The following is a 20,427-nucleotide window of genomic DNA, read 5'->3' as shown; positions in this document are numbered from 1 at the left end:
AACATAACATGTATAACACTATATAAACTACACTAATGCAGATCTAAATTTAAGAAGGACAGGCTACCAAAAAAGTTACTAATGAGTACTTTAGGTCTCGTAGCTTTTTAATAAAACCAGAAGTTACAGTAATCAACAAAACATTAAAACTAAAAACATTCGAGCTCCTCTTGAAACGATTACGTTCGGATCACCAAGAGCACATTTTACAGCACTTATATAAAAGCAAAGAGAGTAAAACTGCAAAGAGACTCACAGTAAAAAGCAACAGGCAGAGATAACAGCCGTGTGACGCCATGATGCCCTCTGTGATCTTTGAGGGAGAAAGGTATATTATGGACACATAGACACAGAAGATTTCAATAATAAACAATAATAAAACAAAACCGATAACACTTGTTTCCGTGGCCAGTGCTTTGCAAATGCAAAGTGCTCACATTTTAAACATCATCTTGATGACATGTTAAGGCTTTAGGGTAGAAGAAGCAGGATGTGATGTGCCATACGAAGGCCAAACGAGTTGTCTTTGAGGATGCTGATTTCATGAAAGTAAAATGTCAGCAGTTAATAGACAAAAGCTCAGATGACACAATCAACAGGCAGGTCAACAATATCTGAGACCTTCTCCCACCATCCCATCGCAGGGGGGATCTCCGCTGGTCTTGCACATGATAAATATTGTTTATTAAAAGAAGCTAAAGTTTAGCGCTTAGACCAAGTAGCTACAATAACACTGATATAATCTCTAAATATGCCCCATGATGTTATCACCATAGCTTTTCTCCAAACTGCTTTCTCTGAGTGCTCTGCACTGTGAAAGCTATGCACTGCAGGCATTTCTTGTTTTAGCGCAGACAGCTGACTGTCACACTCTGAGAGTGGCTTAAAGGTAAGTGTAGTCAGCTCCAGGGCTGGACTGGGACAAAAAAATCGGCCCGGGCATTTTGACTAGAGACCGGCCCACCAAAAATGTGACGTCATTCAGGGGTAAAACCGCAAAGGATTCTGGGAACTTGTGGCAAGCGGTACTAGCGCATGCAGGCTTTCAATTGAACTCAGTTACACAGCGATAAAAAGAAACACAAAAAATGGCAAGAAGCTGTTGTATTATTAACTGCAACAGCCGGTGTTGTGCCAAAAACTGATTGTCTGCCAAAAACTGATTTCCGGTATTTGCCAAAAACTGATTACTCGTATTTAAATTGCTATAAGTAACTTGTTGGGCTATAATATGTGAAACATATGTCAAATACATCCCTCATGGATGACATAAAGTCATATTGAGCTACAAACAACATTAGTGTAACAAGGTAGAAGCCGCGATCAGTCTTTGGCAGTGACTTTTATATAACCTTTATTTATGTCGTTAAAAAAAAGTCTAATTAACATTAAAAATGTATTTTGTAAGAAGTAGTTGGACAGCAGAAATGGCTCAAATATTACAATAGTTCTGTAAAAGTATTTAAAGTGGGGATAAAGGAGCGGATTGGTTATAATGTAAGTACAATAACACAGAGTTGTAAAGATACTTGAAAAAACAGATAATTTTTTAATTCCATATATAGCCCCTTTGTAAACGCTGTTCACCGAAGTCTATTTACCAACATAGATATTACACATAAAAAATACACGCAAACATTGGAAATCAGTTTTTGGCACAACACCTGTTGCATGACAGCCACGGGAAGCCGACGGGTAAAGAGATCGGTTGTTATCGGAGAAACTGTTTAAGCCATGTTTCCGAAGTAACAAAGAGCCGATGGATGGTCTATAAGATTGCTAAACAAGGGGGAGGGTGCATCCGACCTCCTCGGCTGTAATTGGTCCAGCCCAGAGTCGATCATGACCAATTGGCCAATCCAACACCTTTCATTATTTATACCCTTCCAAAAAAAAATAAAAAAATCGATCGGCCCATAAAAACAAAAAATCGCCATCGGGCATACCGGGCAAATGCCCGGTATGCCCGATGGCCAGTCCAGCTATGGTCAGCTCCACAAATCATGAAAACTAGCATTTACATTTATGTACATGAAGGGCAGAGAAACAATCAGTTCACGTTGTATTGGGCTGTAGTATAGGCTGAAACCTGCTGTTAACATCCAAAACTAAATCATATAATCATTTAATCATGAACACATGTTCAATCTGAATTCATCCAAGGTCAAGGGATCAGGAAGGCTGAACAGATGTGAGTATGGATGGTGTGCCAGGAAGAGGGGATAAGGCAAAAGAAGGAGTCCAAGTTGAACCGAGGCAAGCAGAGGAAGAAACAGGCGTACAATCCTGAGCCAAAGAGATGATACAGCCAGGACGAGATTATTCCCAGTGGTCCCCATATTAAAATGTCAGAAGTTCAATAAAAGTTGGAAAAGAAAATGCTGTGTCATGTAAAAATGATAATAATATTTTGAACTATGTGTAATGAGTATTGAGCAATGTCGCTTAAAAATGCAATGAACTAATTTGTGCTCATCAGATTTAATTTAGCAAAGATGGTTTTTTTCCAGCGCACTGTTGTTTTTGGATGTGCATTTAGACAAGTTCAGCACAGCTGCATGAGCGGCGTTCACACTGAAGGAATATTAGCAGAGTAAAGACTTTTTTTGTGTTTTCTTCTTTGATGCCTTTGACCCAGTATTTTGAGTTTATTATGTTTTGGTTTAATTTTGCATCACGGATTGTTTTCTTGTTCTCTTGTTGTGATGATGATGATGATGATGTTTATTATTAGAGTTTCATGTTTCTGTTTATCCATGTTTTAGGAATTGTGGTCTCATGTCTTGTTTGAGTTTCATGTATTATTTTCTGTCCGCCCCTCTGTGCTTATGTTAGTGTGTGCAGCTTTGTTCCCCCTGTCTCGTTAGCCCTGATCTCTCCCAGCTGTGTCTCCCTCCTGTTGCCCATTCCCTCATTACTACCCTGGTCGTGTCCAAATTCATGGGCTGCATCCTCCTGAGGACCCGGCCTTCGCGGTCTACGTGGGCTGGAAGTAAACGGCCGTGAAATTGGACGGTCTAGCCTTCTGATCAGCGTCACCGCTGTCTCGGTGGAGTTTAATAAACTCGGCCGTCTGCTCCTTGCTATCTAAAATATAACAGGACACTGGAGTAAATTCTCGACTGTCTCACACTTCTGTTTAATCAGTTTTCTGTTTGACGTTTATTCAGCTGTGTAAAAACCAAGGAGGAACCCACCCGGGGGATTAATAAAGTTTTATTTTATCTAATCTAATCTAATAACTTTAATCTCAGCCAAACTGATTTAATCACGAACAAACAAAACACTGAAAAAAGCCCAACAATAACATTTTTAGGTTGTCTAAGTGACTTATATATTACGTTTAACCCGAGCAGCGAAACTCCGCGGTGATCTGAAAATGATGTGCCGGGAGTTGTGCCGTTCTCGGCCGCATCAGTGACCCTCGAGCTCCCGGCGAGCTATCGAGCTGGTGGGTAACAGACGTCTCCGAAAACGTCGAAGCACTTTTGCAAATATGTGATATCTTGATAAACTGAGCAGATATTTGATGTTTACACAGCTACTTTCTCGCCTGAAAATATGTTAAAAGTTTATTTTGTGATCCAGAAAGATTAATAAGAGTAATTTTAAAACTTAGTAGTTGGAAACTGGAGTTTGGCTGGGCCGCGCTATTAATTATGGGCTATGGTAGGCCACGAAGGACACACCCGACCCATCCTTCAAATTCGGGGAAAAGGAGGACGCATTTGTCGGCTGCATTCGGAGGAGTCTACGAATTTGGACAGCCTTCGGCGCGTCGCTGTGACGTAATCGGTCTACAAATGCGGCCTCAGGAGGAAGCAGCCCATGAATTTGGACACGACCCCTGTGTAATTAAGCCCTGTGTTCTCCCGTGCTCGTTGTCGCGTCGCACCCTCAGATCCTGCCTGTGTGTTCCTGCTTGATTTCATGGTTCGGTTTCTGCTTTTGTTTCATGCCAGCAATAAAAGCTGTGTTTTTCAGTTACATTTCGTCTCGGAGTCCTGCATTTGGATCCACATTTCCACCTGCCCGCACACAGAGCCCTGACAGTAATAAACAGAGGACATCCTGGGCTTTCAGTTGATATCTTTAGCGTTTGGGTGGCTTCTTTCTGCTCTGAAAATGAAGGAAATCACAAAAGGTTAAAGGAGGATTTGATGTGGGAAGATTCTTTTTTCCTCAGTTTTCAGGAGGATATTACAATTGGAGGAAATCCCAGTTAAAAGACAGGATGTCAGAGCTCAGAATCTTAAAACTGCAGTTAGTCCCACAGACTAATTAAAGTTCCACATCCACAATATCTGAGACTGCAGAGGCGAAGCAGGAAATAATAAGTGTCCTCAAATCACATTCCACATGTCTTTTGCAATTTTCCAGCAGGCCCATGATTTAAAACTAACTCCATAAACCGATAAGTGACCTCTTTGTTTTTAAAGTGACATGAGTCTGGCCTACTTAATATTCACTCAGCGTCCTCATCAGTCCCACTGCTTACCATGACTACTGAAGAAGCACCTTTTGGTGTTTTTAGGTTTTTCATTATATGTTATTAACTTATAGTTGAAGTATATCTGTACACAAAGGCTAAAAGTTACAGAAAATATAGACGATATAAAGGGTTGCACAACAGTTAAGGTAAACAAACACAATATATAAATATTAAGACAACCTCAGAAACGTTAGTCTTGACCTCTTCAGAAAATTTAGTTTTCACTCGGTCATATAAAGAATCAGTCAGTTTAAAGGTCAGTGAATCTGAGCAGAGACTAATACAATACATGAGTTTCCTGGGTTTGTCAAGACACAGAAAATTATCATTGTTTTGATGATCTGCCGACAGATATTGTGCAGAAGTGAAAACAGTGGCATGTCATCCAGACTAGAGATGGACCGATCCGATATTAGCTATCGGTATCTGTCCGATACTGACCTAAACTACTGGATCAGATATCAGAGAGAAATAAAAAATGTAAACTGATCCATTAAATTTCACAAAAGCACCTCACAAAACTTGCGACATATCGTAACCCAGCTCATGACCGTAGCACGTCGGAGCAGGATGCCTCACGTGATAGAGCAGCTGTGGCGTGGAGACCTGTCAGCGGTCACTCCACGGAGCCTCGCTACGTGCTTCCATTTCATCTTGGAGAAAGCTAACCCAGAGACGTGAAGCAAGTGTGTAAGTTCATCTCTGAATGTTTGTAAAGCATTCCCACACTAAGCTTAACAACCGATATATGGAGCGACTGCCTCTCTCCAGGGCTGGACTGGGACAAAAAATCGGCCCGGGCATTTTGACTAGAGACCGGCCCACCAAAACTGTGACGTTATAGGGCTTTGGAGCGTGATGTCACGGGGGTGGGCGTGGAAAGGATTTTGACCTGATCCGCCATGTTCGGGGTCTAAGCGCAAGCGACGAAGGAGCGAAAGCACAGCCATGGTTCGTACTTGCTGTGTGGTCGGCTGCAATGTTCGATCTTACGGTCGGCACGGGAATAAGCTTGGGTTGTCTTTTTATGCTTTCCCAAGCTGGAAGCAACATCAAGGAGCTCAGGTATCGGATGTTACCAAACGAAGGCGTCGAGCCTGGATAGCAGCCGTGAGACGAGCTGATATCAAGTTCGTACAGAACGACCATCTAATTTAAAGGCTCTTGCTCAAGCGTACTCGCACTACAAGGGTGCACACACCATGAAATACCTGATCGGGATTACTCCACAAGGTGCAATTTCGTTCATTTCTAAGGGGTGGGGGGCCGTGCATCAGCTAAACACATCACAGAGCAATGTGGCATACTTAACAAGCTGTTACCAGGGGATGTAGTTTTGACAGAGGCTTTGACATCAGAAATGCGGTGGGAATGATGTGTGCGGAGGTTAAGATCCCAGCATGTTGTGTTTTGGTTAACATGTGCCCCAGTGTGGTAGTGAAACCAGACACACATGAGACTTGTTCTTGTTAATTAATGATTGTGAAAACTTTGAGTATGTCTCTGAAGAAATAGTACTAGGAGAACCTTTTTTGTTATGTGTAATTGTATGAACACACTGACATTACATTGTGTAACCATTTCTGTATCTGTATACTATAATTGACAGTTTATCATCGCTTTGAACTCTGTGTTTCACTAAAATGACATTATAATAAAAGCCAGGTAACGACAAAGATCTGCATTTGACGCTTTATTTTACACTTTGACAATTGTTACAAAATAGCCAAATCTTGCACCCAGCCGTTTGTAAATTGTATGTGCGCCTCCAGTGACTTGTAATTACGAAACTGGTTCGCTGTGTAGGCGCTTACTCCACAAACAAGATACGTGAAGATATCGGGTAGGACAGTGGCGGTAAGTCGTCTGGGTCTTTACTCCACTGCCGTATTTCATATGGGTCCAGATTTGCGATGCACTCTATTTTTTTCAAGTACTGCTGCTTCACTTCTGGACGCAATCGGTCTCTATACCGTCCGTTTTCTTTGGAGCTGCTTTTAAGCATGATTCTTGTCGTCGTCGTTCCAACACAGTGTCTGTTTTGATTCGTAGACCCCAAAACATGGCACCGCGCTCCCACAATGCATTGCGGCGTGACGTCAACTCCAAAGCCCTATTCAGGGGTAAAACCGCAAAGGATTCTGGGAACTTGTGGCAAGCGGTACTAGCGCATGCAGGCTTTCAATTGAACTCAGTTACACAGCGATAAAAAGAAACACAAAAAATGGCAAGAAACTGTTGTATTATTAACTGCAACAGCCGGTGTTGTGCCAAAAACTGATTGCTCGTATTTAAATTGCTATAAGTAACTTGTTGGGCTATAATATGTGAAACATATGTCAAATGCATCCCTCATGGATGACATAAAGTCATATTGAGCTACAAACAACATTAGTGTAACAAGGTAGAAGCCGCAATCAGTCTTTGGCAGTGACTTTTATATAACCTTTATTTATGAGTCTAATTAACATTAAAAATGTCTTTTGTAAGAAGTAGTTGGACAGCAGAAATGGCTCAAATATTACAATAGTTCTGTAAAAATATTTAAAGTGGGGATAAAGGAGCGGATTGGTTATAATGTAAGTACAATAACACAGAGCTGTAAAGATACTTGAAAAAACAGATAAGTTTTTAATTCCATATATAGCCCCTTTGTAAACGCTGTTCACCGAAGTCTATTTACCAACATAGATATTACACATAAAAAATACACGCAAACATTGGAAATCAGTTTTTGGCACAACACCTGTTGCATGACAGCCACGGGAAGCCGACGGGTAAAGAGATCGGTTGTTATCGGAGAAACTGTTTAAGCCATGTTTCCGAAGTAACAAAGAGCCGATGGATGGTCTATAAGATTGCTAAACAAGGGGGAGGGTGCATCCGACCTCCTCGGCTGTAATTGGTCCAGCCCAGAGTCGATCATGACCAATTGGCCAATCCAACACCTTTCATTATTTATACCCTTCCAAAATAAAAAATAAAAAAAATCGATCGGCCCATAAAAACAAAAAATCGCCAGCGGCCCACCGGGCAAATGCTCGGTATGCCCGATGGCCAGTCCAGCTATGCCTCTCTCTCTCTCCTGTTGCTACTTCATCATGAAACTGATCTGTCATGGTCCTGGGGCATTTTGACCCAGCGTTTGTGTTTCCTTTTGTATCACCTTGTGTTTTGTGTTAATTCTGATTTCGTGTGTGTTTTTAGGTTTAGTTTTGGTGTTTAGTGTTTTATCATCCCTACCTGTCTTTCCTCTGTGTTAACTGGAATTCATTCCACGTCTCTCTGCCAACCTTCTTCGTGCATTTTGCTTCTTCTCCCGTGTGTTTGGTTTCAGGTTAGTTCTTTAGTTTTCCCCAGTTTAGGTTTGTTTACTCCCCGCTCTGCTCTTCCTGTTTTTGCCACTTTGTCACTTCTGTAAATAAACACTCACTCGCACCCCAGCCAGTACCTGCATTTTGGATCCTTTTTCTCAATACACCACACGACTGCTGCAACAGCCGTGACATGATCAATGATCAACTGATCATTGATCAGTTTCACGACTGCTGCAACAGCCGTGAAACTGATCAATGATCAACTGATCGGCTTTTCTGTCGCGAGTCCGTCTCTCTTGTTTGTTTATCGCCCACTTTGCACCAGAAAGAGGAAACCAGCGGCTGAACAACAGCAGCACGTTTAAGCTTGATCAGCTGTTGTTAGAATTTATTTAATATTATTTCTACACCAGGATCTTTTTCTACAGCTGACGGCTGTAACTGTGCAGGGGCGGATCTAGCAAAGTTATGCCAGGGGGGCCGATGGGGCATGAACAGGGAAAAGGGGGCACAAAGACATACTTTTCTTTCTTATTCTCATTTAAAATGTCGAGCTTTTAATAAATAATTATCTGAATCTTACACCCAAAGTTTTAATCTGATGTAAAATATATAAAAGTCCATTACTGTATATAGTAACTGTTAAGTCAAATTTATGACCCAGTAAGCTGAAGTACTTTTTCCTTTGGGAACCATCTGTGCAGTCAATTCTGTTGAAGAAAGATGTTGAATCTATTTAATTATTGTAGAAAAATTATTGATTTCTGTGCATTTTTTTATTTATTTTTTACACGTGCATTAAATTAAAGTCGATTACATCTATTAAGCATTATGAGGTGGAGGGTGGGGGTGGCTCCCTATACCAGAATAGGGAGGATGGAGCAGGTTTAGTTTATTAGATTGATCAGTTTTGCTGAACTATAAAATATTTTGGGTGCAGTGTATTTTTTGCATACAGGTGTAACAGACTAGCTTTAGTTTTGTTTTGTTTTTTAAACTTCAGTATGAACTTATACAAAGTGCCGCAAGATATTAAAAAAACAACAACAACATTTTATTAATTATAAAAAAGGCTATATTGGATTTATCCAAATTTATGATATCGGTTTCGGACATTCAAAAGTGGCATCATGCCATCTCAAAACAGTCCACGCAGGAAGCAACAAAACTTAAAGATTGCCTCCTTACTTCTACTCTTATTCCTAACTTGACATCTGAAATACCTCAGAGCTGACAAGTCTCAAAAGAGTGATGCTTCCTACCGCTCCCCCACAGTGTGGGAGTTTTTCAGATCATGTTCGAACAGTTCAAGCTCTCTAACTGTGGCGTTGCCTGTCAGCAGTGCATCTTATGAAAGGCCCTTTTCTGCTGAAAGGATCATCAGAAGTCATTTGCGATGAACAGTGACTGAGGACAGACTATCCAATAAGTCTACACTTCTTCCTTATATAAAATACATTTAGAATTTAGATTTTAAATGCAAGTCAAAGCCTAAGAGGACTCAAATATTATTAAAGATTTCAAACATTAGACTAAACAGAAGCAAGTGCTAAATTGATTTTAGTACGTAATTCAGGAGGATCGACATTCACGGCCTTGTTGGAGTTTAAAACGTGGCAAAAGTGGACAACAATGGACAGCCAGGCTTAAAAGACGTATAACTAAGTGTTGTCTGCATAAAAATGATGAGAAAATGTCACTAAAAGATTGAAGGATCAAAGCAGAAGGACTAACGTTGACATAAAAAGAGCGCACCCAGGATTAAACCTTGTGGTCTCGTGGTCTCATTTGAGCTTTTGAGCTCAGAATTCTTGCTGGTTTTGACTTTGAATTCAGAGCCAAAGAAACCAGCCAAAGCCTTGAGTTAATTAAGTAAAACCTTGTCGTCAACAAGGCCAATAACAAACATTAAAAGATGATTCTGGTTTCTATTATTTATTATTCTGGGTTTTAATTTGATAGATTGGTTTTTGTGGGGTTAGGGTGCACACACGCCACTTCTTAAGCAAGCAACTGACACATGCGACAGCATTAAGTTCTCAGCCTTTTGGACTATACGCAGCTCCACACTCCTGCCTGAAAGGTTTTCCAAACCTCAGATCCAAGATTTTTATGCTAATGAAACACACAAAATGAATCTTTCCAGCATAGTTCTCCTTGTTATCTACATCCGAGACTTTAATTAATCAATAAAGCATCGCTATCAGTAAACTGGTAGCAAATCTTAAAGCAGAAAGTATGTGTCCAAGAAAGTCCAGCAAGCGCCTAAAGAGGATTCAGCTGCAGGATCGGAGTGCCGCCAGTGCAGAGCGTGCTCAGGAATGGCAGCAGGCAGGTGTGAGCGCATCTGCACGCACAGTGAGGCGAAGACTTTTGGAAGATGGCCTGGTGTCAAGAAGGGCAGCAAAGAAGCCACTTCTCTCCAAAAAAAACACGAGGGACAGATTGATCTTCTGCAGAAAGTATGGTGAATGGACTGCTGAGGACTGGGGCAAAGTCATATTCTCCGGTAGGGATGGGTACCGGTATCCGGTGCCATGATGGCACCGGTTCTGACATAAACGGTAGTAACCAGACCGAAAAGCAGCGCACATTTCGGTGCTTTATTTCGGTGCTTTTTTTTCCTGAGATGTGATACACTTTGAATTCTAGCCAATCATTTTACGTTTCCGGGGATAGTAGGCGGGGCCAGGTACGTACGTTCTTTTAGAGCAGAGCTACAGATTAAAAATGCCCAAGGCGAAGCGGTCAAAAGTCTTGCTGTACTTCACAGCAAAAGATGCAAACTCAGCAGCTGCAACAAGTGCTTTAAGGTGATACTGTGGAAAGGAGGTAACACCTGAAATCCGATGAAACACCTGGCGACGCATAGCGTTATTTTTAAAAGCCGAAAAATGCGCCGTATTTGATAGCTTGCTGCGAGACCTCACACCGAGCGCATCTACTGCAGGTGTGGTGCCTGTTATTGGACGAAGAGTTAGCAACATCCCCCAAAAAGCTGAAGAGTAGAGTCCTGGCCCCTAGCCCTGCCAGTGTAGCAGAAATGATGAGGATGATGATGCAGCAGCAGCCGTTCTTCTCTGCGTGAGTAGCTTAATGTTGTTCGTGTATAATTTACGTTGAGTAGGCTAACCACGTTATTACATTAATGTATGTAAGGTGAACTAGCAAACACCATCATAGCTACATGCGGCTGTCTTCTTGTTTGATGGCAGATACTCCCTTCACCCTGGCCAAAAAGGCAAAAATGACCAAATAAAAAGTGGGAAACAGTTAAACATGAGAGGTTTTTGGACAAAGTTTGTGTTTTTTCCATTGTTTAAGCTGCTTCCAGCCAAGAGTGATACCATATATGCCCTATAGCTGCAGAAAAGGCTAACATTGTTATCTTTTTACAAAAAAACAGCTGAACATGAGAGGTTTTTGGACCAATTTTGTGTTCTCCATTCTTTAAGCACCGGTTCGAGCACCGTTTAAGCACCGGCACCGTTTCAAAAGTACCGGTTTGGCACCGGTATCAGATAAAACCTAAACGATACCCATCCCTATTCTCCGGTGAAGCCTCTTTCCGATTGTTTGGGGCATTTGGGAAAAAGGCTTGTCCGAAGAAGAAAAGGTGAGCGCTACCATCAGTCCTGTGTCATGCCAACAGTAAAGCATCCTGAGACCATTCATGTGTGCGGTTGCTTCTCATCCAAGGGAGTGGGCTCACTCACAATTTTGCCCAAAAACACAGCCACGAATAAAGAATGGCACCAAAACACCCTCCAACAGCAACTTCTTCCAACCATCCAACAACAGTTTGGTGAAGAACAAAGCATTTTCCAGCACGATGGAAAAATAAGACAAAGGTGATAACTAAGTGGCTCAGGGAACAGAACATTTTGAACAGAACAATTTTGGGTCCATGGCCTGGAAACTCCCCAGATCTTAATCCCATTGAGAACTTGTGGTCAATCCTCAAGTGGCGGGTGGACAAACAAAAACCCACTAATTCTGATAAACTCCAAGAAGTGATTATGAAAGAATTGGTTGCTATCAGTCAGGATTTGGCCCAGAAGTTGATTGAGAGCACGCCCAGTCGAACTGCAGAGGTCCTGAAAAACAAGGGCCAACACTGCAAATACTGACTCTTTGCATAAATGTTATGTAATTGTCGATAAAAGCCTTGAAACGTATGAAGTGCTTGTAATTATATTTCAGTACATCACAGAAACAACTGAAACAAAGATCTAAACACAGTTTAGCAGCAAACTTTGTGAAAACTAATATTTGTGTCATTCTCAAAACTTCTGGCCATGACTGTACATTATTATTATCATTGTTTTATGTCACATGACAGGACTGGCTGCTAAGTACTTTGCCAAGCAGCCGACGCGCTCCGGCAGGACTCCTGCTTTCACAACACTTTCTAATGATAGTTTATCTTTGTTTTTAAACACATAAAAAAGCAGATATGTGAAACATACGAGTGGTTACTTGTAGTTTGCTCAATCAATAGTGCTTTTTGATATGGGCGACATGGGCGGTTGCCCAGGGCGGCATCACGGGCATCGGCAACCCTCGGTGCGCCTGCTCGCTGCTGAAGTCAAAGTAAACTTTATTGTCATCTCTGCTACAGTCCAGTTTGTAGAGAGACGAGACGACGATGGGACGAAGCAGCGAGTAAACAAACAATAAATATAAGAAGAGTAAGAAAATAAATATACACTTTAGGACTCGGGGTAAAGGATCAATAACAATTTAAAATTTATAATTTAAAGTTTGATGATTTAAAGTCTCACACACAACCCGTCGAAAGGGGAGGAGGCTTCCAAAATAGAGCACATTTCATTCATAACGTTGTAAATCCAAGCCCATCATCTATTCATGATTTGAATCCTGATTTGTGCAAAATACCAGAAATGAATCTGTGAACTAAGGTGTAGGTCTGTTAGGTTGTGTTGTGGTGATCCTCGGGTTGGGGGATTTGTGTTCATACTGGAGTGCAAAATTAAAAGCAATGGAAGATGGACAAGAAAAGTTCAAAGCCATCAGGTGCTCAGTTTAGAAAAAAGAGAAAAGAAGAGGAGGAGAAATGAGCAACAGATGCAGGTAAGCAGATGTGTGATTGGATAATGGCAGGTCATCCTGAACCAATCAGAGTCAGAATACTTTATTAATCCCTAAGGAAACAATGTGTGTTACAGTTGCTCCAAGAAGAAATTCTAAAAATAGTAACAGTAACAGACTAAACTCCAAACAATACATTATGTTACAGATGTTACACATTTAAGAAATAGCACTAATATATGCAGATAACTCAATTATAATTATGAAGGATTAACAGAGTATTACATATTAGATATTACAGAGTAGAAAAGAGCGTGTGTAAAAAGGATGTAACCATTGCAGTGTTTACAGTGTGTTCGATGGAGGAGCTGCACAGGGAGATGGCCACGGGCAGGAATGACTTCCTGTGTCGTTCAGTGGTGCTTTTTGGTAATCTCAGGCTGTATCCCAATTCAGGGTCTGCAGCCTTAACGGTCCACACGGGCCGCATACTCAAAGACCGCTAAGGCTGGAAGTGCGAGGCTTGTGAAATGAGACGGTCTAGCCTCCGTCGCGCTGCCCAGGTTGCCAAGTAACCATGATACTAACAGCTGGAAACGTTTCATACAGCTTTGTTTGACAGAAATGAAGGAGAACATCTTTTGTTCATTTGTTTGTTTGTTTCTACATGAGCTTTGATTTGATGAGTATCTCAGGCTGAGACCACAGGACTGTGAAACATGATTATTGGGCTTCACTTCTGGACTGAACAGTCATTTAAGATTAGCTAGTAAATAACAATTAGCTCATGTTGTTCATGAGACTAAAGTCATCTCACTTTGGTAATGTAAATATAATATGGCCAATATTATATTAATCATTATTAGCAGGGCCGTGCAGAGAGGTTTAAAGGGGCGGGTGCTCAAAGTTAAAAAGGGGCACATTGAACCAGGCTGAATAACAACAACACACATTCATCAAGAATCTAATATGGGAAGGGCAGGGCTGTGTTGATCTGAGACTGTAGACATTAAAAAGTCCATAGGAGAGATGGTAGCTGATTAAACAAGTGTCATGAGATAATAACAAAATGCAAAGATTGGTGACAGCGCTTGGAACCATAAGGCAACAAAAAACTGTGAGAAATAATTTAGGCTCTGCCTGTGAATCACTCTTTGTTTCTCTTCTTCCTTCCATCATCTCATATATCACTCTCCACTTGCTGTCCATCTGAGAACAAGGCACAACTTGCTACTGCAATAAACTATAATCTAATTATCCACACCTAACAACTCTCGCACTTAATCTATAATAAAATGATGACAGAAAAATGTTATAGCACTGCCTTCAGTAGCCTCACACAGCTCCTACTGTTTCCTCCTCATGTCCTTACCAGCCATGTCTGCACAATGTTATATCATGAGTAATAATTTTTTTTTAAATCCATCTAAATAAAACACACATGCACGCACACACAGTGACATTTTAGACCTTCTTCAGAATACTGTATATACTATGGGCATCATGGTGCTGATCCAGAATATTTACATTATTATTTATTACTAGAGCTACAATAATAAAGCAATGAGGAGGGGGAAGTAATAAATATGAAATAATGTATTTATGATGATTCCATTTGTTTCACTATCCACTCTGTGCAGGAGCAAAGCTTATTACATTTTTAAACTGTAGATACAATAATTTTACTGCAGTAAAATCCAAATTTTGTCTTATTTAAAATATAAATCTAAAATAATCTGCTTCTTAATGTATGTTCTTTAAAATACAGCGTGTGTTTTTTAATATATTATAATAATGCATAATTATGTGGACATGGACATTAGATCGTTTTTTAGTGAAATATAATCCCTCCAGAAAGGCAGGAAAAGCCCGGAAACTTACTTTAAAACTAAATATGTTCCCTAAAACGGTGACAGAGCTACAGACCCATGACAGCCTTACACAGGTAGCCAGCAGCTATGACCAGCACACCTGTGCAGTTAATAAAAGGACAGGTAATGTTTGTCACGCTGTTGCACACGCAGCACGCTCGTTTGTTTCAACACACCAACGTGTACATAATAAGCTAATACTCCTGTGTGCTATACACTACAGTGTACGCTGTACACCTACTTACTGGTTTTGTCGCATCAGTCTGTGTCTCTGAGTTAACTTGTGATTCTCCTACAGCTCCGGACCGCTAAAAATGCGCGTGCTCTTTGTGAGCTCGTTCCCGGCTCGTAACCAGCGCGTTCTGCCGTCAAGGGCGATCATTGGTTAAATGTGATCATGTGACTGATGCAAGCCAGATCCTTTTATTTAGCAAAGCTGTGATTAATAGTTAAATATTATTGTTGAAGGGCACAGACAGGACACACACACATAAAAAAATATATATATTTTTTAAAAAGTTGCCTCAACAAAAGGGCACTTTGGGCACCCATCAGGAAAGGGGCGGGTGCTCAAGCCCCTCTAGCCCCCCCCCCCTGCACGTGCCTGATTATTAGTTATTACAGCAGTGAATGAACAGCAAAGACAGGTTCCTTTGACACTGCATATATATGTATTATATATAAGAGACAAATATTGTTCTTTTAATATGTTGGCATTACTAAATTTGTCTCTGTGCTGGTAAATCACTGCTTACAAATTAATGACAGAGTAAATCAAGGCATTCATTATTGGGATCCACACAAGGTTATTATCGTTAACAAAAACTAACAAAATAACGAAAACTAGAAGTGAAAAAACATTTTCGTTAACGGAAATAAAAATAAAAACAAAAAAAGGAAAACTAACTAAAACTATAATGAGTGTTCACAAAACTAACTAAAATTAACTGAATTTATAGCAAAAATGTGTTTAGTTTTCATTGATGTGTGCGTGTCATACAATAGTCAAGGGTGAAAATGAAGTTTAGTTTCCAGATTTTTTTCTTGCTGTGTCTCATTATGCCAGCAGGTGGCAGCACGTTAGTCGAGTCGTCTGTGTTGCTGCTCCGTCCACGCGCAGAATCATGTCAGGAAAAGTCGGGAGCCAGAGTCCAATTTGGGATTACTTTGAATATGACTGTGTTTTGGATAAAGCAAGTGTCTTGTAGTGGAAACAGACAAATTATGAGGGACATTTCTAAAGGGAAAAAAATCCCACAAACCTTAAAGTGCACTTGAAAAGCTCACACAAGAAGGCTAACCTAGCTTAGCTTGAGAAGGTAAGGGAGCACACTCAACCCTCATCCCCAGAAAACAGAAGCTAACCCCAGGCAAGGCAGCGTGATGCATCCCGAGACAACAGGACGGGGATATCTACACAACTGTGTGAGTCAATTACCTTCAAAAAGTTTATCAATTCACTTGAACCAAAATTACGAACACCCGGTGCTGCGAGAGTTAATAGTCTCATTGGGGCCAAGATATACATTTTATAGTTGCCTGGTATCAATGGTTGTTCATCTGCCTTTATTTATTTATTTAAAGAACCCATAGGTGGGAATGTGAGTTGTCTGTCTCTGTGTGTTAGCCCTGCGACAGACAGGCGACCTGTCCAGGGTGCAGTATGGTAGCTGGAATAGCAACATACCCAAGGATGAGCAGAATGACTGATATGATGAAACTGGGATTTTGTTACACTTAATTATTGCAAACACAACTAAAACTATAACTGAAACTAATCAAAACTAAACTGAAACTAAGGATTTTCAAAAAAATAAAAACTAAACTAAACTAGCAAACAATTGGTAAAAACTAATTAAAACTGATATAAAATTGAAAATCTGAAGTCAAAACTAAATAAAAATAAAAACTAATGAAAATTGCAAAACTATTAAAACCCTGGATCCACAGCACCACACGCCACTAAATGTTAATGTGTTTGTTTTACTTAGCATCGATGTGTTACTGTGCTACAAATGTCCTCACTGTCAGGGTTTTGACTAAAGGCTGTTTTTGTTGTTTCTGCGTCTCCGATGGGCTGTGGGGGTTGAATGGCACCATAGACGTATCACAACAAGATTTGCTGAACGTGTTTGGCTGGATAAGTAAAAACAACATGATTTTAAACGTATCTAAATCCAAATCTATGTTAATTGGAAGTAAATTACGCTCAGTCAACAGCCTTTCAGTTAATCCAAAATGCTGCAGCAAGAGTACTGACAGGGACTAGAAAGAGAGAGCATATTTCTCCTGTTTTGGCTTCCTGTTAAATCCAGAATTGAATTCAAAATCCTGCTCCTCACATACAAGGTCTTAAATAATCAGGCCCCATCTTATCTTAATGACCTTGTAGTACCATATCACCCTATTAGAGCACTTCGCTCTCGCTCTGCAGGCCTACTTGTTGTTCCTAGAGTATTTAAAAGTAGAATGGGAGGCAGAGCCTTCAGTTTTCAGGCCCCTCTTCTGTGGAACCAGCTTCCAGTTTGGATTCAGGAGACAGACACTATCTCTACTTTCAAGATTAGGCTTCAAACTTTCCTTTTTGCTAAAGCATATAGTTAGGGCTGGACCAGGTGACCCTGAATCCTCCCTTAGTTATGCTGCAATAGATGTAGGCTGCCGGGGGATTCCCATGATGCATTGAGTTTTTCCTTTCCAGTCACCTTTCTCACTCACTATGTATTAACAGACCTCTCTGCATTGAATCATATCTGTTATTAATCTCTGTCTCTCTTCCACAGCATGTCTTTTATCCTGTCTTCCTTCTCTCACCCCAACCAATCACAGCAGATGGCCCCGCCCCTCCCTGAGCTTGGTTCTGCTGGAGGTTTCTTCCTGTTAAAAGGGAGTTTTTCCTTCCCACTGTCGCCAAAGTGCTGCTCATAGGGGGTCATATGATTGTTGGGCTTTTCTCTGTATCTATGAAGCGCCTTGAGGCGACTTTTGTTGTGATTTGGCGCTATATAAATAAAATTGAATTGAATTGAATTGAACAGCCCACAACTAAATCTTTCCATAGCTGTTCCATCATTTGGTCAGCAGCTAATAAGACAGATCTGAACTTCAGTTAGTCGAGAAGGCGACCAGATTAGTGTTAAGGTGTTCATACTATACAAATATCAATAAAATTCCTGACTTCCTGTACAAGCTAAATTATTCTATGGCTTAGTTGTATTTTTACAGAAAGCAATACTGTTAAACACACATTTTTTCTGCTCAGTTGCAGCATCCAGATAAAATACATAATCATACTGATTATTAACAAACCACAATTTAGTAATTCCTCGAGTTAAAAGCAACTTTTTGAAAAACTCTGTTATATTTAATGCAATTAGAGAATTGGCTTCTATTCATAATTTCAAAAATCACTTAAAAGCCTATTTAGGCAGCTTTTAATTGTTGTAAATATTGTAAGAGGGAGATGTGATTTGTAATAGAAATTTGTGTATTTTGTCTCAGAGTTATTAATATTTATATGCTCACATTATGTGGATATTTTGCATCCACTTAATATTTTTATTTGATTGTATTTCATGGCTTGGGCCCCAGGAAGACTGGCAACCACTGTTGTGGAAGCTAATGGGGTTCCTTATAAATAAACAAATGCTGAAAGCTATATCTGCAGGTTTTTAGAACAACATCTCCTCCCATCCAGTGACGCCTCTTTGAATATTTCAGCAAAATAATGCTAGACCACACACACTGCATCTGTTACAGCAGCATGGCATTGTAGTAGTAGAACAGCCTGCCTGCAGTCCAGACTTTTTACCACCTCAAAACATTTAAAGCGTCATAAAACCAAAAATGTATAAAAGCAGACCCAGGACTCCTGAGCAGCTAGAATCCTCCAGGACTCGTGTGTCCTACAGGACAAACATTCATCTCCAGCATCTGCATGTTGTTACAAGAGGAGCAGATGTTACACTGAGGTAAACGTGACACTGTCCAAACAATTTTGAGACACGCTGCAGTTATCGATTTCCAGATGAGCTCTTTTTTCTATATAAATAAAATGAGTGAAATGTCTCACTTAAACATTTTTTTCCTTGTTCTGTTGTGTAAATCAGATCAGTAACTGGCAAAGATCAGTCCCAACTTTGGTTTGAGGGGTTTTAATCGATCATCACATAAACATTTGTTCTTAAACAAGCAAAGTGTAGTGGCAATTCCTTTTGTTTGACAAACCAAACATCCCACAATTCAAAGTCCACAAGCCGCTGCTGCACTGAGAGACTATTTTGTACGCAGGCAAAAGAAGTCCACTGTCCAAACTTGAAAGTTGCATTTTTATGGTTTATTTTATCCAGTTTGGCAATAACAAGATCCATTTTTTTGTTACTTCCTGCTGCTTCTCCTGCTCTGGTAAAAAACCATAGGCCCACCCCAGTGCATGCTGGTCCTCTACCAGTGTCTTTATTTATAGAAAGAAAAATGGCCCTACAGCTCTTCCTGACTAATTTAACAAAGTAACATCAAACAAACAAAACATTGAAACAAAATATTAACCAACAAATAAACTTGTAAATAAATCCCAAAATATAAGTAAACTAACAACAAACTTTAACTAATTTCAAAATAATAAAAAAATAAGAACAAATAGTTCCAACACAAAGATCAGCTGAAGAATCCTCATTTACACCTACATAAAATTTACTTGGGACAGAATATTAAAATTAAACCTTGTTTCACAACAGCTGGACTTTATTTTGAAATTTCTTACTTGGTTACTGCGTTTACAAACATTTCAGAAGCAATGACTGAAATCCAAAAATCCCTTTTCCTCCCCACCAGCACAGCCTGCAGCTCTACTATATGGTGAATTTTGACCTTTTGCTGATAACTAAAAATGGTCTTCACTGAGCTTTTCTACAGACAATTGAATAAATCTACACAGAGTAGTTCCTTCAAATGCTTAGCACCTTAATGACAGCAGAGAACAGCAGTAAACAGCAGTAGTCAGTTCCTATAAGGCTGCAACAGGAAGAAAAACTGTGTGCTGTGTTAATGTATCACCGAGTGATTGTTAATCATTGTCTTGACATGAGGACTCAAAGCGGCCATCAAATTCCTCCAGGGAGACCACCGAAACAACACGAATGTAAAGGACGTGAGAAACTCGCGGGACAAACGTGGCTGAGGTGCCAGGATTTTACTGCTTTAACTTGGACATGAGCCCAAACTGATTGTTCGAACACGGGAAACATGCAGCAGAAGCATGAATGCTGGTGACCAAGTTCACCGCGTATGTGCGTCACGTGGGAAGCGATAATCATGCTGGTAGTTATGATACCGATATCCTCATTGACGGTGAACGGCAACGGGATTTACCCCTTCCCCTCCTGCTCCCCTGCTCCCCGCGCTCCCGTGTGTGTGTCATACATGAGAAACAGATGACCGTGAACACAGCATGGTCTGCTGACAGCGCACACATTGTATGTCTGAGTCTCCCCTTTGCGCAAATTCCACATTACTTTGGTCCGTCACGCTGAGCACGAGATAACTTGACAGGCTTCACAGCACCTCTGTACCACAGCTCAAGCACATTTCTGTCACCACAGTCCAACTAAGACATGCAAAAGCGATTTCGCAGAAAAGCTAAAGACGGCACGTTTCAGCGACACACAGTGAATGCAGAAAGCTCTCTGCAGCCTAC

At 40.5% G+C, this 20,427-nt stretch overlaps 1 protein-coding gene across 3 annotated transcripts in view; it reads right to left on the bottom strand.

Annotated features, from left to right (window-relative positions):
• LOC146520786 (uncharacterized) overlaps window positions 1-20,427 on the bottom strand; it is a 116,546-nt gene that overhangs the window by 19,517 nt on the left and 76,602 nt on the right. Inside the window, exon 2 of one of the 3 annotated variants that reach the window (XM_085157386.1) lies at window positions 257-313. The exons of 1 other annotated variant lie outside the window; for it this stretch is intronic. In XM_085157386.1, the coding sequence (XP_085013512.1) occupies window positions 257-298 (42 nt within the window). In that variant the 5' untranslated portion in view covers window positions 299-313. Of the gene's footprint in view, window positions 1-256; window positions 20,421-20,427 lie in introns of those variants that run through there. One more of the 3 variants, XM_085157385.1, reaches the window with a different exon arrangement.

This window comes from Neolamprologus multifasciatus, chromosome 4, assembly GCF_963576455.1.
Source record: "Neolamprologus multifasciatus chromosome 4, fNeoMul1.2, whole genome shotgun sequence".
Taxonomy (NCBI): domain Eukaryota; kingdom Metazoa; phylum Chordata; class Actinopteri; order Cichliformes; family Cichlidae; genus Neolamprologus; species Neolamprologus multifasciatus.
This window is presented reverse-complemented; position numbering and strand designations above follow the sequence as displayed.